We start from the raw sequence: 21688 nt of genomic DNA, 5'->3' as shown, positions 1-21688 counted from the left end.
CTAGGTGCCCAGCACTTATGGCCTGTTACCAATCCTTGGTGCCTAGCACTTATGGCCTGTTACCAATCCTAGGTGCCTAGCAGTTGCCAGAAGTCACTCAGAAGGGGTAAATGTTTTTTGCTGCTAATATGAGCTAAGCCTCACCTTTTACACCACATTCATTATACTATTACACCACTACAAAGGAATAAACTCTTAAAACTTAGAACACTAGGAAGTTGGGTCACAATACACGGCATCGGACAGTTGTGGCAAAATACATAGAATAGAAAAATTGGATATACTAATGGGGCATTAGGCATTACAAAGTTGTAACAAATAATTGGGAGAAGGTAGAACACTGAAACAATAAGAGGTTACTGGCTACCCATGGCATAAACAACTGGGTGCACTAAATTTGCCGTGTTTTGCCACACCCCCTTTTTTTTTACCACCCACCTACAGCTTCCTACCACCCGGCTGAAAAAAAATTCTGGGGAGAACACTGCACAGGAGAAGCAGGTATAACCACAGACAGACAGGAACAGCACAGGGAAGTTAGCTGGGAACCAACAGACTGGACAACGAGGGGTTAACACAGAAGCTGGACACAGGAAACACTGGATTAGGCAGCAGGTGTACAGGAACTAGTTCACAGAACTAGGGAGCTAGGCACTAGTAACTTGAGGCACTAACACAGACTGGAGTCTGTGAGCAAGCTAAATAGCCAGGGCTGGTAAAGGGGCTACATCCTGATTGGCCAGCGGCATGGACGGAGTCTGGAAAACAGAGGCACGCCCAGCATCAGAACTGCCCACATGCGCAGGAGAGAGATGCCTGTGTTTTAGTGAGGAACAGGTAAGTGTGACAGCTAGTACATCTCTGGGAAGCTAAGCTGAAAGGAATGCAGGTTTGGGGATCATATGTGCCCTATTGATCGTACGTTCCAACTCTGGCTGACGGCACAAATACCTGGCACAAGTTCATGACATACGCCCCAATTCTCCTTGGGCAATATATTTCCGGAACCCCCTCACTTTAATGGTATTGTGGCGGGGGCAGTCCTCTAAATCAGCCACTTTGGAGCAACGCCAATTTATCTCAGAAGCATGTCCCTGATGAGGATCAACTAAATCATGGTGGGCCCCCCATTTTTGATTCGACATGTTGAATCCTTTTCCCAAAGCCAGCAAGGGTACTATTAAATTTGCTCATCATGGAATTCAGATCTTGCTGGATAGAGTACCTCATGGACAGTAACATCTCTTTCAGGGTCGCCGGGGACAATACCGGGTCCCCCACCTGAAAGTGTTCCAACTCGACTGCCACTAACGGGCCTACTGTGGGTGATGCATCCCCGGTCTCGCCTACAGCGGGATCCAGGGATTGACATACCTCAAGATGCGGAGAAAAGGGAATGTTGCGGGTGATTCTGTGTGGCATGGGGACTCGTCCACGGTATCTTCCACTCGTCCAACATGAGCAGGGCTTAAGCTTGGAGGAGACTCACGGGTCGATCGTGCAGGCGAGGGAGGAGGAGTCACACTGCCATCTTGCATGTTCCCTGACTGCTGAGGCTGAAAATAATAGTAGAGTTTTTGAGGCTCCGTCTTTCCTTTTTCCTGCTTCGTCATAGTCCCAGAGGTGAGTATCGTTCCAATACACCGGTGGTGAGCACAAAAGGTCACGGGCGCTGTGGAAAACGTCGCTTACGCCCAAACTCACACAGAGATATATCAGTACGTGGACATCTGCATAGCTGGCCAAACACGCCCCCCCAGGAAAGCCCTTTTTGTTTGTGCCACCAGGAATGCGCAGAAGGAGCCGCCCGCAGCCTCCTGGAACACGTGACGTATGTATGAGGCTCCATGTTTCCCATACCCAGACTTCTCCAAAAATAAAAAAAAATATATGAAGTAAATATAAATTATAAAAAAAGTTAGCCACCCTTTAAATAAGGTAAAAAAATTGGTGATAGATGCGATTTACCAGCCCTGGTATAAGCCTTTCCAGTGTACATGTATAGATTTTGCCCATTGATTGTCTGTCTGCATTCTTCACCTATAGCAAGCCCCCGCTCAGCCTTGGGAGGCTATTTGTACCGTCCCACCACAGAGTTGCCTGCAGGACTTATATGTGCAAGGGATGGTGTCTTGCGAAGGACTGACAAAGATCTAGGTGCAAACAGATATGCATTACCAAGATTTCAGCAGAGGCAAGACTAGAATACAGAGCCAGATCATTCACAGACAATCAGCCCACCAAACAAGATTAAAAAGCAGGGTCGGGCAAAAGGTCGATCCAGGCAGCATACACTCACAAGGTGGGAAACAGGCAACAGTAAATCAAGCAAATACATAAACCAGCAAAAACTCAGCCTAGCTTAATGCGAAAACAGGCACTGGTGAATGGGAGACAGAGAGGCTATAAAGTCTCAGCGTCTCCTAACAGTATCAAATTTGTGTTATTCCCTTACAGAAAGTGAAGAAAGTGAGAAAAGGGAATATTCTTCAGCATTTCTTGTTTTTGCCTCAAACTGCAATTTTGATGTCACCCACAAGTTTTCTATTGGATTAAAGTTCAGAATGGTGCTGGCCACTCCATAACGTCAATCTTGTTGGTTTGGAACCAAGACGTCACTCATTTACTGGTACATTTGGGATCGCTGTCCTGTTTCAAGGGTGTTTCCTCTTTGGCATAAGGCAACATGACCTCTTCAAGTATTCTGGTGTATTCAAACAGATTCATGATCCCTGGTATGTGTTGAATAAGCCCAAAACAAGGACATGGCTAGGTGAGTGGCGGAGTAGATGTGCATCTCCTCTGACTCAGGTGAGCTAAGTACCGCAATCTCTCACACCCTGCAGTCTAGATGACTCTCAGCAAGAGCCCCCTGCCTCTCTAGCAACCCCACATTCCTGCTCTCAACCTGGTTGGGAGAGTTACTGGAAAGCTCTCCCCCACTAAAACGGACTTTGAACACTTTGTACAGCTGATGGAATCCACATATAGATTTGAGATGGCTAAGTTAAAACGTAATCTGGGCAGAAGGATTGAAGAGGTAGAGGGAGTAACAGAAGAGCTGAGAAATCACGTCACCCAAAATGCTGAAACCCTAAATGCACATACTAACCTACTGCACCAACTGATTTATCAACATGACATTCTGGACAATAGAAGCCAGAGAAACAACGTTCACATCCATGGGGTACGGTGGTCCTGAGGTTCTGTGTTCCATTGCTACCACCATCTTTAATGAGCTGTTTCATGGCAAAATGTGCAAACTGAATTACAAATCAATTCTCTTAGATCTGTGTGTATATGTACATTATATATATATATATATATATATATATATATATATATATATATATATATTATATACACACACACACACACACACACACACACACACACACACACACACTAGCTGATTACCCGTTATTTATTTATTGCAATCTTATATTATACTATTATTTTATAAGGTCTAATGGTTGAAATGTCTCCATGCGTTTCTGAGTGATGGTGGAACATAGCAAGTTTGGATGAAATGTCTCCATGCGTTTCCTAGTGATGACATATTGGTGATCCATCAAATGATTTTACTAAGGAGCTGACTAAGCTTACTTCTGCATCTGTTCTAGACTCTTGCTCTATTCCCTAGCAGGGTAGCCCTAGGCATAGGTGATATAAGCTATGGCATTGCACTTAATTTGAATGTCCAACCTCCTGCCACCACCCCAATACCCTTGTTCTTTCCCATGGCTTCCCCAGTTGGCAGCACCAGGATCAAACATTGATAGTGTCCTGCTGCAAGACAACATAACTGCCTCCTACAGGTTGGGTTGCCCTGGGGCTAAAACTGTACATGCAGCTAAACATTCCTGCCCTGCCCCCCTTGCTGTCATAGAAGCACACAAAAGCTGTGACAGGCCCTGGGGGGAAAAAGCAAAATATTCTGAACATGGAGACTCAAGCTTTAGGTGGGAGTAAGTATGTGAATCACAGAGGGTTTATGGCAGGCTGGTCAAGACATGTCAAAGAAAAGCTGGGAGGGTACAGATACATTTGGCCAATAAATATCACTATGTCTTGTAACATTGGGGATTATGTAATTGCTGGGGGTGCCGTGCTTGGATTTCCCTAGAAGCCAAAGTAGCTGATTTAATAAAGGACACTTTACTTAGCTTAGAAAAGTGAATTCAAGCAAAATTTAAAAAATGTTTGCTCAAGCATTATTGGACAATGAATGTCAGCACTGCTTCACTTCATTCACTTATTTGCTTCATTACTTACTCACTTACTCACTCAGTTAATGGAATCTCACTATGCTATGCTAACTTCAATCATCCAATTACATGAGAGCAAAATTTTGTATCTCACAACACTTTTTGTTTTGGCTATAAAGATAAGGGTGGTTATGCATACGTTTTGCCTAATTTTTTATGATGATATCATCTACTAATCTGTGTTTAAAAAAAAGTGGATTCTGGATTGTTATGGGTCTGTTTTATAATCAATTAATTTACATAATGTGGATCTAGAAGCAGTAGAGTAGCCTTTTGGGAAAGTACAGGTAGTCCCGCGTTAAGGACATCCGACATAAGGACCACTCCTAGATACGAATGGGGCTTCCCTGCTCGTTCCTGTGCAGAGCCGAATGGGGGGGGGGGGTTCACAACTTGCAGAAGAAATCTTTTGCTAAACACAGCTGAGGTCCTGATTGATCTTAAGGACTCAAGACAATAATTCAATTCTTAATTACCAAGACAAACTCTGCAGTTGTTTCTTTTCTTCTTTTTTTTTTGCTTTGTTTGTAATCAACTCACAGTGAGGATTTTATACAGTAACTGGCACCACGCTGCCTAATATAATGTTGAGACAAACATCAGTCCTAACTGCATTTATCAAATGAATGTACATGTTCCTACTTACATACAACTTCAACTTACGAACAAATCTTACAGTCCCTATCTCGTATGTAACCTGGGGACTACCTGTATAACAATTATTCCTCCGATTTTAAACACCTTTTATTATAATCAATTACACAGCTCAACAATTTTTTTTTTTCACTTGCCAAGGATTTTTTAATATAGTTAGTGTGTTTCAGGTCTCCTGAATCCAGAAATTACATCAGTTTCATTTAATTAGCTCTAGTTCTTGTGATACGGGAATCGGAATAGACAATTTTAGCAACAACAAATGTTAACACAGCATATTAATATCAAACTTTATTTACACCAATGTTTTGCATCTTATATATTAAATGTAGCATTATATCATGAAACTTTGCCTCTTTTTTTTCATACATTTTCTTTTTTCTTTAACAAGCAGTTGTTTAAATGACCCTAATGTATTTTGCTACATTTGTGGTGAATATTCTTAGCAACATTAGAAAACAAGAAACATTACAAAAATTTTGAAACAAGCATGTCTTGCATATTTTGGTATTAAACTGGGGGACCAAGATAAGTATTAGGCTCTCCGTATGGTATGCAAAACTTGTGTAGAGTGTCTACTTCAGTAGAAAAATGGAAAACTGAAAAGTTTGAAATTTGGTGTACCTATGGCATGGCGACAGCCCAAAAATCATCATAATGATTGTTATTTTGGTGCTGTGAATGTAAAAGGTTTCAATTGTTACAAGAAAAACAAGTGGGAGTACCCCGATTTGGAATCAGTAAGATGACCTGTGCCGCGTGGTGCCGATTTTCCCATACCAGTGTTCAGTACACTCCCTGATATTCCTGTATCTGACATGGAGGATATATAGGGTTTGGAGTGTAATCCAGGAGTTAGCAGTGGAAGTGAATATGAAGGAAATGTTTCATCAAACCAGCAGTTCTCCCAAGAAGAGCTCAATGATTTAGTATGTGACCTAAGTCTGTCAAAACGAGCATCTGAACTTTTAGCATCCAGGCTAAAAGAAAAGAACAGTCTGAGACCAGAAGTTAAAATTACGTTTTAAGAGGGGTGACACTCCTACCATATTTTAGTGAAGATGGAAACTTTGTGTACTGTTGTAACATCCCTTGACTTTTAACCCATATGGGAGTACCAGAATACAGAGCAGAAGACTGGAGGCTTTTCATAGACAGTTCCACTCGATGTCTGCTATGCATCAATTCCAAATGAATACTCAAGAAAACTTAAAGAAGAATATGAAAATATCAAAATTGTATAACAAAAGCTTTGCTATCATGAACACCAATGGTCCATATGTGTTGATTTAAAAATGTTGAACTTCCTACTTGGACAGCAAAATGAGTACACAAAGTACCCATGTTTCATCTGCTTGTGGGATAGTAGAGTAAAGCAAGATCACTGGAAATAAGTGACATGGCCTCCAAGGGAAAACATGAAAAAAGGTGCAGCGAACATCATTATTGAGCCAATGGCTGACAAAGTAAAAATCATTCTCCCTCCACTACACAAAGTTTGGATTAATGAAGCAATGTGTTAGAGCTCTGAACAAGGACAGTAATTGCTTCAAAAGCATTTGTAGTTTCGATTGAGTACTGAAAATATAAAAGCTAGAATCGTTGATGGACCTCAGATTCGGTAACTGATAAATGATTCAAATTTCACAAGTAACATAACTGATACTGAAGCTTCCGCCTGGCACAGCTATGTCATGGTTGTCAAGAACTTCTTGGGTAACCATAAAGCACAAAATTATGAAGAACTGGTACAAAACTTGCTCTTAAACTTAAAACATTTGGGTGCTACTATGAGCATAAAGGTACACTATCTTCATAGCCATCTGCAAAAATTTCAAGAAAACCATGGCGATTTCAGAGAGGTTTCATCAAGATATAAAGGTGATGGAAGAAAGGTATCAGGGCAGATGGGATAGAAACTTCTGCTGGAGCCTTCAACGTGATTGTCCCGATCATCAGCATAAACAGAAATCATACAGAGTTTTGCAATGACTTCTCTGTGATTAGTTCTGTAAATATACTGAATATATAATATATTGACATTAAGTATTTCAAAAATTACATTTTGTATACGTAGGCAAATCTAGTTTAATTTTGCTTATTTTTCATGTTTCATTAGTTTTCTATGAGGTTATTAGCAAAATCTAGCAAAACCAATTGCATATTTGGAATCTGTGCATCAAACATAACCTAAAATGACTAATCTGTTTGGCAAGAAAATGTTTGTTGACCATGGTTATTGATAACCACAAAGCATGTCTTTCTGATTGTGTATCTTCAAAAGCCACTAACTTTGAACTGATCATTATAAATAAAGAGGAACTGAGAGAAATGAGGCTGTTGATCTGAATATAGAAAAACTGCCTTAAAAAAAACAGATGTTACTACAGCTGCAGTATATGAATAATTGAGGTAAAATAGATGTAGCTTTGTTCTTATGTTACAGTCATGCGTTTATGAGTTGTTCAAACAGAAATCCAGAAAGTACAGTGTATGTGTTGACATGTACAGAGTACAGGGTTAAATATATGAGCAAAACAAGACAACTGCAGGATATATTGGATAGATAGTTTCACTCTTGGTAGATAATAAATGGTGGAGAAGTAAAGGAAAGGTGAGCATGTAAAGCTGCAAGGGGCCGGAAATAAAATGAACCCTACATGAGCAAAGAACAAGTTTTTTTAAAAGTAGAACTAAACCCCACAACTTGAAAGTTGTGACCAGGCAGATTCTTTATTGAAGAATAGACAGGGAATGTCCTACCTGCTATAAAACAATCTTACTTGCCTGATTGTAATATGTTAAGGATCTTCTACCTTCTTGTCTTTATGCCATCTTGATTGCGCTGGGTATCTCAGCATCCCATGCTGAGCCACACATCACCTGACCCTTACTGCAAAAAAGCCCAGCCCTATTCCAAATTTTAAAAGTGAAACTTTTAAATCGTAGTTGTATAGCTGTTCTCTGAGACCGAACTGTCTTTTCAAACTTGAACTTGAGCGAGAGAGTTTTTAAATCTCGATCTTGCGGCAAATTCAGACATTCTCGCTTATTGGGAAATTGTAAGCGAGAATGCCTGGTGTAAATTCCCGGGGATTGCAGTGGAACTGCAGATGAACTCTTAATAGAGTTTCTCCATTGAGAGTTCATCTGCAGTTCAGTTCCCACGGTCACCGGGCTAATTAACCTCTAGTGCCAGGGATCACAAACAGGAGGATTCCCAGGAATAGACTGAAGAATGAAAGAAAGAAGGCAAAAAGAATGCAACCTCTAGTGCCGGGGATGGTAACTATTTCCTAGATCTTCTGATGGTTTTGTGAAATCGGTTCATCAAAATTTTGTGGACCCATGGGAAGTTCAAGGAAATTTTCGTGAGAATGCCAGAGGCATTCTCGCTCATCCCTAACCTGAACCCCCTGTCTAGTGAAAATATGTTTGTCAGTAAACATTTAAATGGTCTGACAAGTAACCAGATGACATCAAAAGCAAACAACAGGTTAGCATGACAACATAAAAAGTGAATTAATTATTAAAATGTCAGACTGCTTTGTTAATATTTTGCCATCTACCACGTTTCCACATGTAATGCCAATATTCAATTAAAATTTCCAGAGATACTGGTGCCAGGCACAAGGCCTAAGCTTATTGCATATTACAAAATAATGAATAATATCTTCTGGTACAATTTTTCTCATGTGCCTTTATGTAACAGCTCTAGCATAGCATAGCTGGTTACTCAGGAATGTGTGCTTTACGAGGATAAGAAGATGTTAAGAACAAGAGCATGACCTAACCATTGCAGAGATTCTGTATAAAGAAAGAAATTACATTGTTTCCAGCAAACAACTAAACTAACCAAACCAACTAAAGCTGTCTCTTCAATAATTTCTTAAGGTCATCCCTGTGTCCTAAGTCATATAGTTTGATATAAGTAAGATACAAATAATGTATTGAAATTCTCGGCAAGAAATTTAAATGTATCTGACCTAGTATTAATTGGTATCCACTAATTTACTTTATAGGGTCCATTTATAAACAATTTAAAGAATTGCTTGTTTTTTAGTTGTGTGTGAATTGTTATGAAACTAAAAATTTGTTACCAGGAAAGTGTTTAATACAGAAAAGGACAGGAAATGTTTCTTCTGCAATAAGTGGCTGTACATTGGAATGTGGAACAGAAAAAGGAGGCAAAAGGGTTGCTATTTTCATATTATATGGTGGAAGGCACAGAGTATATTTGATTGTTAGGGTAAATATAGGCTTTTTTTTAGCCATTACTAAAGTACACAGTAAGCAAGCACCTGTCAGTGTGTTGTAATATACGCTTTGCATACACTTTAATCTTTGGTAAGCTGACAACTTGGGAAATTAGTAGCCTTTACATTTTTTTTTTTTTTTTTATAAAAGTCTAATTCACATTTAGCCCCCTTAGCTAAATGTGTGTGCATTTGCATACATGAGTAACACCTACAGAAGGCAAATAAGTTTATACAATAGGGTGATTACTGTATCTATATGCAAAACAAGTATTAAAAAAGTTTATAAAACATAAAGCTTAATAAAATCAATGGCATTTTTCTAAAAGTTGGTCTTTTATCTGGTGTAGGCACTAAAGTTTATTAGCACATAAACATTATTATTCAAGTGTTTTTTGTAGTTGCTTGTTAACTGTAATTCCCAAATTCATTTCAAACCAGGCTTATTTTTACAGGCAATTTCATGTACCTTTTTCATTAAAATCTGTTTACTGTGTCCTGCAATCTCCAAAGACTGCCCACTGCTGCACTTCAGCATAAAAACCACTTCCAATGGATTTGCAGATTTAATTCTGTTTATTAAAACAAACATTAAAGAATCGGAGAAACCAAATAAACTGCCTTTTTAAAGAACGCTTATTCTGCAGTGCAATAACGCAGAACAATCAAATGTTATTCACCGTCATGCAGCCAGGCCGATATAACATAGAATCAATCAAGCTGGTTGCTAATGATTACTGTTCTTAAGAAACAAAACCTAATACCGACCTAAACCCAAACATAAAATGTTACATAAAAACCCAACTTTACATAAAAGGGAGGCTCCTGGCTGCTCCTTCTGCGCATGCCCAATATGCGGCATGGGCAGAAGGGGCATTTTCCTTCACTAAGGGGAAAGAGATGCCATTTCCATGCATGCACAGTGCGAGATTGGGTGACATAGCAAGAAAAAGGTAGAAGAAGTCAGAGCTTCCTTTGCGCCAGGACAAAGAAGAATTCCAGGACGACGCAGGACCGGATCGAGGAAAGGTCCAGCATGAATTTACCTGTCTACTATCTGCAGCAGGTTTTTATTTTGTGTACACTACCTGCAGCTATGGCAGGTGGGGGCCAATGAAGAGGGTCTCCACTTTATTTTTCATTTGGCAGAATGCAGAAAAAAAGTGAAATATGCTTGCTGGAACAAAAGACGGAGTCCTTGGTATGTTGTATTAGAAACTCCAGTAGATATGTTTGGTGACTACTACAGGAGTATATCATCACATCCCATGTGGTTGCTATGGGACCTGAAATCTGTATGCATGTGAATAGCATTCAGTACCGTATTTTCATTAAAATTAAACAGTATCTTGATAACATTTAACAAAATTACTCTAGTTTTTTTTTTTTTGGGGGGGGGGGGTGAGAAAAAACTTAGCAGAACATTTTCTTGCGTTGGGAGGGATGTCACGATTTAGACACATTTTAACAGAATTGTTAAGATTTTCTGCTTCTGAAAAAATAAACTATTTTCATTATACCAGTGGGAGTAATTTGTAAGTGTGAGAAGAACATTTTAAACTTTATACTAAGTTGGAAATGGTGCCAGGAAATGCATGCAAAGTAATAAGTTATCTCCAGTAGATGTACTAAACACTTGTTTGATATACAGCAGCAAATGCAACTTCTGACAGCACAGAATAGTCAATCTGCCCCTAAAATCCCCTTTAGCTGTGCACAGCCCTAAGAGTGTGTGCTGGGGATGCAGATAAAATACATTTCAGGCAGCATGGCTAAAGAGAAGCAGGGGCTGCTGCTATTTACAATGTTTCCTTGCTCCTGCAAGTGACATTGCTGGACAGAAGTGGTTTGGTACTGCAATGGGGCACAGCGAAGCATCTCCTAACATGTAGGTTTCAAACATTCAAGGGGAAAAAATGTTTGGCTTTTGATGCACTTTCAATGACAACTGAACTTTCATATGAAGTGCACTAAACCCCTAATGTACCCTCCCTAGCCTTCCCTTTTATCCTTTTCACTATGTCTAAGTCTAATCCTTTCACCATTTTTATTATCCCTACTGACCATGCCTCAAATAAGCTAAAATAACATTCAAAAGGGTGATCTCTTGAGACCTGAGATGCCCGGGTGATGCTCCCATTCCATTCTGCTGGTAGCTTAGTAAGCAGTCATGGCCAGTTGATTAGAGAGAAGCAATGAAAAGATGTGAACAAATCTGTAGTTTGAGACAGGAGGTGGTGGTCAGAAAGTGGCATGTGAGTGACTTGTGCATATAAGTCAAGTATTCGAAGGAGAGATGGGGAAGTAAAGTACTTCTCATTACACATAGGTGCACTTATGGTATTTTGAAACACTTTTAGCTTACTCCTGTAACCTAACCCATTTAGTAGTCTTTTCCTTCACTGGATGTTTATGAAGGTAATGTATTAGTTTACAAGAAGTTTGAAATTAGCCATTTGCAAGCTCATTTGTATGAGCACCACGGGCCTACCTTCCTTCAACTAATAAGCATTATGAGCACTAAGTTCAAACCTCTATCCTGCTAATTAAAAGTGACCCGCTCTCCAAGCTGTTCTGCAAGGTCACAATATATTACAGCAAAAGTGTTCTTGGGAGTTTTTGCCGAATAAGTGATCTTATTATTCTGCTCATATTTCTCAAAGTATTCAGTAAACAGTCAACATAATACATTAATACAGATCTGCAGCAGAGAAAGAGAGAAATGATTGTTCAGATAAGGTGTTTTCTCATCATATGCTGTGCATGAAATGGCAATCAATCATTGTTTTCATTTTTTTTTATTAACATCGTGTTGTGGTTGAAAACTCAATATAAAAAAAATCTCTTTAACTATAACTCTAGCTGCACAAAACACTGAACAATGTTCTTGATATAGCTTAACCCCTTAATTCTGCTAAATTTTGTGCTATATCTGTTTAGACAGTATGTTGCACATTTAGTTGTGTATTAGTTGTGCATTTGACTGGCAACACATCAAGCAGAGAAAGCTGAAAGGCATTACACAGAATTCGGATGAATATAAAATAAATGGCATTTCCAAATGTTAAACAATTGTAGTTCAAGGATAGGTTTAGCAGCCCTTATAGATTTCAATTAATGCCAGCAATTTCTCTTGAAACTCGAATGCTAAATTCTATTTATTTTTTTCTGTATTCCTTTCTTATTGTAAACATATTCACAAGTTACCTTTCCGACTAGAAAAAAAGAAAGACTCTTTGTAAACATTAAACCTCTATATGGACAGCCCAAAAAAATGCTTTCATCACTGTCCACATGTAATCACTTTGTCCTTATTTCCCGACCCCTCTAATTATTTTTAGGGCGTCTCTTCTTTTCCTTCTTACATACGTCCTCCTTAATCTGACCTTTTATATGTCTTCCTAACATCTTTTTCACTTAACACCAATGTAATAACATTACCATAATATCAGGTATAAAAGTAAAGATGTGCCTTGTGTCTTATTCCCATTTTAGTAACCAGAGCAAGTACCCAGACAGCCAGAATTGCAATTTTAGCTATTATGCAAAGGCTGAGAGGAACTTAATAGCTTAGTATTACGGATAATTCAATACTTTCAGCTGCTCCTTAAATACAAACATTATGGATTGTTGCTATTTAATTGTGAACATAAAAATTTATTTCTCTTACTTTGTTATGCTAAATGTTATACTAAATTTGTTCACCACACTAACATGAAGTACATTCATGATCAACAGTAATTCAGAATTAAAGGGTCATTGTACTGTATTAATCACCAGCCAACATATGGGGTGCAAATTGTCTCCACCTAACATTCCTTGTCGGTGGGATAGAAAATGAGATCAGTTTAGGTCTTAACCACTGAATATCTTACTTTGTAATAAGGAAAAAAATGTAAACACGTAGGTGTCTATTTACAAAGGTTTCCACACAAGATTCAGACTCCTTTTTTTACCAAGGATTCACACATTAAATTTGAAAAATGATTGAATCCTGAAGGTAATTTGTATGTCCAATTATGTATTGTGCTTTACAAATCATAATAACAGACCCCTAAATTTTTTAATAATATAATAGTATGCTTTTGCTTCATTGTTAAAAGAAACACATTAGAAGCAATTGTTAAAGTGAATGTTTCTAAGGTCAGATCACCTTCTAAACTTCTAAATAGCCAGAATGTACTGTCACTGTTTGGGTATTCCTATTAAATCTTACAAACACAGACTTTAGTTCTTAGAGTAAAGCCTAGAGGAAAAAGGTCAAAGATTCACTTAAGAAATTTAGGATGAAAAGTTTAATATAAATAGGACACTGTTCAAGGTATATATTATATTGCTGCATTCCTGAACTTTAGTTTTAGAATCATAGAGTTGAATACCTGTTTTAATGTAAGAGTGCCTATCTCATCCTTTTTCCCCTTGAAGAACCCCTAAAATATTTTTCAGTTCTCAGGGAACCCCTGCTAAAAACATTTTGGGAGTCAGTTGGAAAAAAAGTCTCTTTAATAGGTGGCCAGTGGATAAAAAGTAATGACAAGAATACAACTTTTATAGGCACCTTAAAACATCATTGGAGTCATACACCTAAATCTACCAAACAATGTTGGTTACAGAACTTTGCAGGCATTATCAAATGAAAGGTCAATGAGCCACATATTGAGGAACCCCAAACAACCCCTGGAGAAATCCAGGTGTTCAACGTAACCCTGGTTGACAATGGCTGCTGTAAAAATATCAACAACAAATAAATAACTTCCGGCTAACTACCCCTAGTGGTACTTTATTGCCTAATATAAATATAAAAAGCTGAGCTCTAGTAATAAGTCAAATCTACTTTTGCACTGAGACATCCCTGCACTGCATGAGTTAAATACCCATCAGGTCCAGGGTACAGTTACTTACCTAACAGTAAAGGGGGAGCCCACAGATTTGTTTGTTCCTAGCAGCAAAAGTTGTTCAGTTGGCAGTTTTTTGTTTTTTTTTTGCAATTTAAAGGATATTCTGTGATGACATCATGACAATATCTAAGCAGAATCTCCAAACATAAATCACCTAAACGTGAAACCATCTGCTACATGAACACAGTTCAAAAGCAAATATACATCAAGCAATACTAAATGAAATGCCATACATGAAAAGCAAAGCAATTTGTCCTGTGAAGGTGATAAAGGTGTACCTGAGTAGTCCCCATTATGTCTGAGCCTGATGCACGATGCAGACATTCGCAGGCAGCGATGGAGGGAGAACTTGTGCACACAATCCAGCTTCAAGATGCTGATACAGCCTAGGATGGGAATAAATACAAATGAAGTAATATAACTTATATAAGGTATAAACATGTTATTACATGCAAAATGAAGGGTGATAGCAATGTGATGGTCAGTATAAAACAAAATACATAGCCTTAAACATGATCATTAAGAAAAGCTTACAAGTACACAAAAGTCAGTTCACATTTATTTTATGTTGTGCTATCTGGTGCTAATAAGCAGAGATAGACAAAAAATAGTAATGTATTTTCACATAATATGATTGCCAAATAATTAGGTAAAGGCCCATACCATAGTTTTGTCACTAAACTGGCTGGGGTGGTTAGGGGAACAAGTGGGAACATGATGCAAGTGAAAATAATTTTATAAAAGCATTTTCTTTTCCATTAACACAAGGTAAAGTATGGTCAGATAAACATGTTTTATTTAGGACATGTTTACAGAGGTCTTCCTGCCCCTTGCAATTCTAGCAACAATCATTTGTTTAATGGCTTTAACGTAAAAAGTTGGCATGTGGCTTTAAAGATAGAATTTCTCTGACCATACTTTCATTTTTTAGGAACATGTTTTCACTATTCGCTCTCCCACACCAAAAGCAAATTTGACAATACCATGTCCAGGGACTTTGCAATTATCTTGAAAGCTTGAAAGACACATGGCTTTAAAAATGACGTTTCCGACTATATGTTATCTTTGATTTACAAAAACATTTATATATATATATATATATATATATATATATATATATATACACATACATACATACATACACACACACACATACATACATATACACACACACGCACCTAATCCCTCCAAAGCAATTTTGATGATGTTACTATGTTTATGGACTTTGCTAACTAATTTCAAATCAACAAGTTAAACAGCAAAATTTGTCTCCTCTTGAGAAAATAACATTTTATGCAGTGATAACCTTGCTAAATGCCCTGTTGCACCTCTCATTTAGTCAGTAGACCTTGTTACTGCACATGGAGATTTTGCAACCCTGTTTCAGGAATGGGTATTTTAATGGGTCTTGGTTTGAGTAATATTAGGGGTAGTAAATTAACAGAACAAATATTTGTGGGGTGGCGGAAACAAAAATGAGTACTAATTATTGCAGTTACCATCAATTACTACATTAATATTGCAATTACTGCAGTTATTGCAATTACTACAGTTGCCATCCCCAGATACTAGTAAATAGAAAAGACAACAAAAGTTTTTTTTTTTTTGAGCAAAAAATCTTTTGTATTGTATTAATGATAAGTTTCTCATACACAATACAAATTGTACCAATAGGTACTTGGTCTTGTAACGACAGAGGACCATATGTAATCATAAATAGGCCATCAGGCACTAGACATCAATCAACTCAACACATACAGTATAAAGTAAAATCAGCTTGGAGGAGACAGCGTAACGTATAGAATCGGATAAGTGAGACCCCCTGGTACCCGATGCATTTTGCCCGATAGAGGCTTCCTCAGGGGTAGCGGTACATTTGCATTAAATGAGCATGAACTGAATAAAGCCTAAGTATATTATAGACACAACAAGTTACATATATTCATAAGCAATATAAAATATAAAAAATATCACATATCGACATGGCAATATATAGCACATGTAGAGGTAAAATTGAATATGGTAAATAATACGATTCAAGGTAATTATAGAACATATTAGAAGTTGTAGACCGAAAATAAATAGATATACGGTTATAAGGTATAGTAATTATGTATTCTAGTAATATTAAAAAGAAAACAGAATATGAATAGGTTTCTGTCTTATGTTGTCCATATAAAGTGAGTTTTATGAGTGGTTGGGGGGCCCCCATGTATCACAGGGATGCGTGAAGTTGGGGGCGAAAAACCCCAAAAGAGGTTGGTAAATACCTGTATATGTATAATCATGTCAATAGATGAGTATGCAGGCAGTATTTGTTGGATATGGGAACAATGGAAAGAAGGGCAAACAACCAAAAGTATCATGCAATGGAAGGTAACGCATACCTGATGACAAATAAAAGCAGATGTAACGGTGAAATAGGGATGGTTGCAGTAATAAACAATTAGAACGCTGAGGGAATCTCAGGGTCCGCCTCTATATGTAGGAGGCGGCGTCTCGGGGACTCCCTTTGTGCACATGCCTGAAGGACGGATCATACGTGGCTGGACTTTCCTCCTCCCCCCAGACATTGGACACGGTGCTGGCCAAATACTGCAGAGCAGTCTCTTCACTCTATACATCTCCTTACACGCATCATTTTGGATTAGAATTTCACCAGAACTCCACCATCTGGTCATAAACGAGGCACTGATTCCAGCACAGAAACCAGACACTGTTTCTTATGTACTTCACAGCTTACCTAAGACTCATTGTTATTCGGAAAGTCATCAACACTGGTGTATTCCATCTGTGGAAAAGACCCTTCTTTTACCTTACCTGTAGGAAGACTGTCCCCCTCCTGTGGGACACTAATACAACAACCTAAGAAACACTTAAATTTATAACATTTTTAATGCAAGATACATCAGCAAACAACTAGTCTTCCGAGATTGATGCATCTTGCCAACTAATTCTGTTTACAAAATTTCTATCCGAACCAGAATAGAAGTCTCAAACTCCCCTGAGGAAGCCACTTAGGCGAGGTTGATGATCGGGTTGATGATCCTAACTCTTCAATACAAAGATTTCCAATTACATATGACATGGGCTGATACAAATATGACCACACTCAAGCATCACAATTGATATTTATGTCTAGTATAAAAAGGTACCGCCTTCCAGTATTGCATGATTTGAATGCATTAAAAAGTGCAGTCCATAACATGCATCTTTGGTATTTGTGTCTATATATCTATCTTATTTTTTAATGTACTGTTATGACTGAATTCAGTTTTTTTTTAATATAATTTTATTGAGGATAATCAGTGGAAAAATAAAATACAACTATTTCTTTTTTCAACCAGTAATCAAGAATAAAAGAAAGAACAAATGATATAACATTTGCAACGTTAGTGATAAACATGTTTTCATAGCAGTCAAAGAAGTAGGTCAATACTTTTCAATGGAACATACAACAATTATACAGCAATGGTAGTGCAGCAAAATAGGCAGAATTAACAGTTACATAACAATAGGAGGGTCATGTATTAATTCTCTTTCAAGGTACCATGTGACAAGAAACAGTTGTACAATTTTGTTTTGTTAGCTAGGTTTAGTGTGTCAATAAAACTTTCCCATGTTTCAATAAAGATTTGAGTTTTAGATTCTTTGTGGAATGAAGCCTCTATCCATTCTATTCTGAATAGTTCTTGTAGTTTAGTCATAGAGAGACGCATCCTTAGAGGAGAGGGTTCTAACCAGCAATGAAAAATGGTTTTCTTAGCAATAGCCGAGAGTAAGAGTGCTAATCATTTGGTGCCCCTGGTAAACTGGACTCCACTAAACCAAAGACTACCCATTCTGGTGTGAATGGTATGTAATTTACTAGATATCTATGAATATATTGTATTACTTGCCTCCAGAATTGCTTAATATTTGGGCATTTCCAGAAATTATGATAAAGTGTACCCATCTGGGCTCCATATTTGAAAGATCTGAATTCTGTTTTAATTGAAATTTAAGTAGCCAAAAAACCTACTTCTGGCTCCTTTTTAAATTATCTATATCTCAGAGGTTGGCTCATTTGATTTCGACACCATTTGAACCATACAGTGACCTTTTATCTTATATATATTTTATTTCTACATTGTATACAGAATAATATAATATATTGCATTTAAATATACAGGAAAATTGCCATTTAGCCACCTGTTCACAAGATCTTAGGCAATGGAATAATTCTTCATTTTAGAAAATGTGCAGCTGAACATTTAGATGCAATTAATTAGGAAGTGTATATTAATGCCAAATGTACCAAACGATATGAGATTACAGTCTCAATAGGTTATGAGTCAGATACATTAGAAGCAATTAAGTAATAGTGCTCAGTCAAAATGTGGAGGCTGCCTTTAGAAAACGAATATGACCTAAATATTTTATGTGTTGTTTAGTGAAGCTAGAATTATTTCCTTTTATTCTGTACTACAAAATCCATGTCAGGGGAAGCTGGGGATGTCCAATTTACAATTATTACAAAACCAGAATGTATCACATGATACCAACCTACAGAGGACAATTGTTACACAATATAGGATTCCCTCACCTTGTAGTGAGTGACAGCATGACAGTTGCTTTTCTAAAGGAAGGCTATTTACATTTCTTTAAATATATACACATATGTGTATCCATATATATCCTCTATGAGGGCTACTTTATTTTACCTTGTGCATTTACCTGATGCAGCGTGTGCATCCTACTATGAAGTATACCGTATTTTTCGGACCATAAGACGCACTGTTTCCCCCCAGAAGTGGGGGGAAAATGTCCCTGCGTCTTATGGTCCAAATGTATCAAAATGTATCCTCCCCAGCTGCTGTCCCGTCCCCCCTGTATAGCCCCCCCTCCGCCTTTTCTCCTGATAGCACAGAAAGTGGATATAACCTGGGATAATGTATTTTATCCTTACTGAAGTTCTTATTTAACCCCAGAAATGTTTGAGTAATATACAACTTTTTTTCAGTAACCAGCATATTGTTCAGGTTGAGGTTACTAATCTTTTTAGAATTATTTAAAACAAAATCATATTTTGTTTTTTTTATTATTTTGTAGATCTGTTCAGCAAATATATGTTAAAAAGTAAAAAAGAAAAAGAAAAATATGCGATATAAATCATTGTTTTGTTTGTAAAACCAGTCCATTACAATACAATTAGAATGCAGTGCAATTTATTAAAAGTGGTGCATGATAATGGTCTGGATGGGGACCATTAGCCTGGGCGGATGCAGGTTAGGACCTTGGGTAATGTACAGTAGAGGGTCAGCATTGTGAAGTACCGAGGAAGAACTCCAGTCCATGGATAAAATCTGAGATTGTGGGTGGCTATGTGTAGATGAGAAAGGGATGTATATTTCCCAATTTTTTCCACTCTTTCAATTTAACTCTCAGAGCCCAGAAAAGCAGCAAAAAATGCTTAGGAAATTATCACCTGTCTGCAGAATCGGGTGCATTTCCACAATACAATAAATCCTCCATGACAAAAATGCCAGTTTGTTGGTGAAGATAAATGGTTTTACATTGCCTTTGTGTGATATGCTGTAGTGTCTAATGCTGTAGTGTCTAAGTAGATTCTCTCTCATAAGGAACATTGTAAATCAGGAGTCTGAAAAGGACACATCTAAAAAGGTGACTCTAAACTCACTACACTATTTACACAACTCCACACAATTCCTATTAATAACATTAAAGTTGCACTTCAATGTACAAGAGCACTCCCTGGAGCAAAGAAAAGGCAGGGGGAGGGAGGTGGGGGAATGCATAAAAATCAACTGTTATGACTGCTTTTATTTCAGATTTTAAACTTGGTGCACATAATGCATCTTTTTATGCAACAGCACAAGGAACAAATGTGTTTGTGCACCCATTAATTTTCTATTAGCCCTTAGCAAATGTTCACACACTAAAAACATACACAACCATTATTTCCCACCACAGGAAGTAGATGCTGACCCAGAATGTTGAGTGAACAAAAACCATATCCTGTGTGGGAAAAATAGAAGGAATTTGTTATGAGTATCGCGATTTCTGAGAGGAGCAATAAACATTTCTAATGATAATTTTAATAGTAATATGTTTAATGCTAAGGTACACTTTAAGGTAACTTATGTAGATCATTAAAATGTAACTATAAAATGCATGTACCTGTTAAGAATAGAGTGAATACCTACGTCTCCCATTGTCAATGCCATGTAAAAACGTTTTATTTAGCAAGAATCTATGAATGAAATGTTTTCAGAAACCAACTTCGAAAGTATCAGTGTCCTGTGCACTCCTACCCGCTGAGCTAAATGGTTTCTTCTACCATCCCCTAAGTCCCTTCAGGACACAATAGTAATGCATTGGTCAGTGGGAGGAACCACTGAGCGCAGTGGGTGACACAGAAGATTACTTTCTCTTCAGTTGAGTGATGTTGGCAGTATTAGTGGCATTTACACACATTTTATTTTTCAAAATAGTTAATCTAAAGTCGAAACTAAACCTCATTATTCTTTTTTCCACCGAAAGCAGTCCCAAAATTGGGGTTATATACTTTTTGTTGAATTCGACATTGCTTTTCTTTTGTTACTACATGTGTACCGACATTTTCTAGTTTCTGCAGTGCCATATTATCTTACAAAATTAGTAAACTGGTCCCTTAGCTTGTTTTATTTGTGTATAAGTAATGGTCTATGATGATAAAAGAGAAGTTCCAAAAATAGTTTGGTACCATTGAGAGATTAATTATCATTGTTTCTCTACTAAATAGCTCATAATTTCAGCTGTAATTAAAATCTTGTTTAGTTGTTTTTCGGGGCTATGAATAATTGACATAAATTTAATGTATAATCTTTTTCAGTTATAATGAGTTCCATGACATTAGGCAGCAAAACATTCATTCATTTAGCAATGTAAATATTGATGTTCACAATTCCAAGGTCTGCCTGAAAACCAAGGGAGTCCAAGGGATAATATACTTAGAATGCAAATGTTGATTTGTTTAGCTATCTGAAGAATCTATTAAATAAAGATGTATTTTAGTAACCTTCTACAATTTAGAGTAGTAAAATATAACCATTGACCTGATTTTAGATGGCATGATTAGGGGGTGACGTATTTCCTATGTGCAAGAACAGGGTTCCAGTGATCATACTGGTGAACAGAAACTTAATGTGCTTTAATATGCAAAAAGAAACAACTGCAGAGTTTGTCTTGGTCATTAATGGGTTACAAGATATTACAAGATGTGTTAAAGATTTCTTCTGCCAGTCATGCAAACCACCCCCATCCCCCCTATCAAGCCTCTGTCCTGCACACAACAAGCAGTGAAGCCCCATTCAAATTTAGAAGTTGTCGGTATGTCAGATGTCCTTAACTCATGGACTCCCTGTATAATACAGTAATATTCTTTCAACTCGGGGACTCCCTGTATAATACAGTAATATTCTTTCAACTCGGGGACTACCTGTATAATACAGTAATATTCTTTCAACTCGGGGACTACCTGTATAATACAGTAATATTCTTTCAACTCGGGGACTCCCTGTATAATACAGTAATATTCTTTCAACTCGTGGACTCCCTGTATAATACAGTA

At 37.5% G+C, this 21688-nt stretch overlaps 1 protein-coding gene across 5 annotated transcripts in view; it reads right to left on the bottom strand.

Annotated features, from left to right (window-relative positions):
• The window catches only part of DLGAP2 (DLG associated protein 2), a 433479-nt gene that overhangs the window by 398297 nt on the left and 13494 nt on the right, over positions 1-21688 (bottom strand). Inside the window, exon 2 of one of the 5 annotated variants that reach the window (XM_072408411.1) lies at positions 14355-14462. The exons of 3 other annotated variants lie outside the window; for them this stretch is intronic. In XM_072408411.1, the coding sequence (XP_072264512.1) occupies positions 14355-14369 (15 nt within the window). In that variant the 5' untranslated portion in view covers positions 14370-14462. Of the gene's footprint in view, positions 1-14354; positions 14463-21688 lie in introns of those variants that run through there. One more of the 5 variants, XM_072408414.1, reaches the window with a different exon arrangement.

The sequence above is a fragment of the Pyxicephalus adspersus genome, chromosome 4 (assembly GCF_032062135.1).
Source record: "Pyxicephalus adspersus chromosome 4, UCB_Pads_2.0, whole genome shotgun sequence".
NCBI lineage: Eukaryota > Metazoa > Chordata > Amphibia > Anura > Pyxicephalidae > Pyxicephalus > Pyxicephalus adspersus.
Note: the sequence above shows the minus strand (reverse complement) of the source record. Positions and strands in the feature narration are given on the sequence as shown.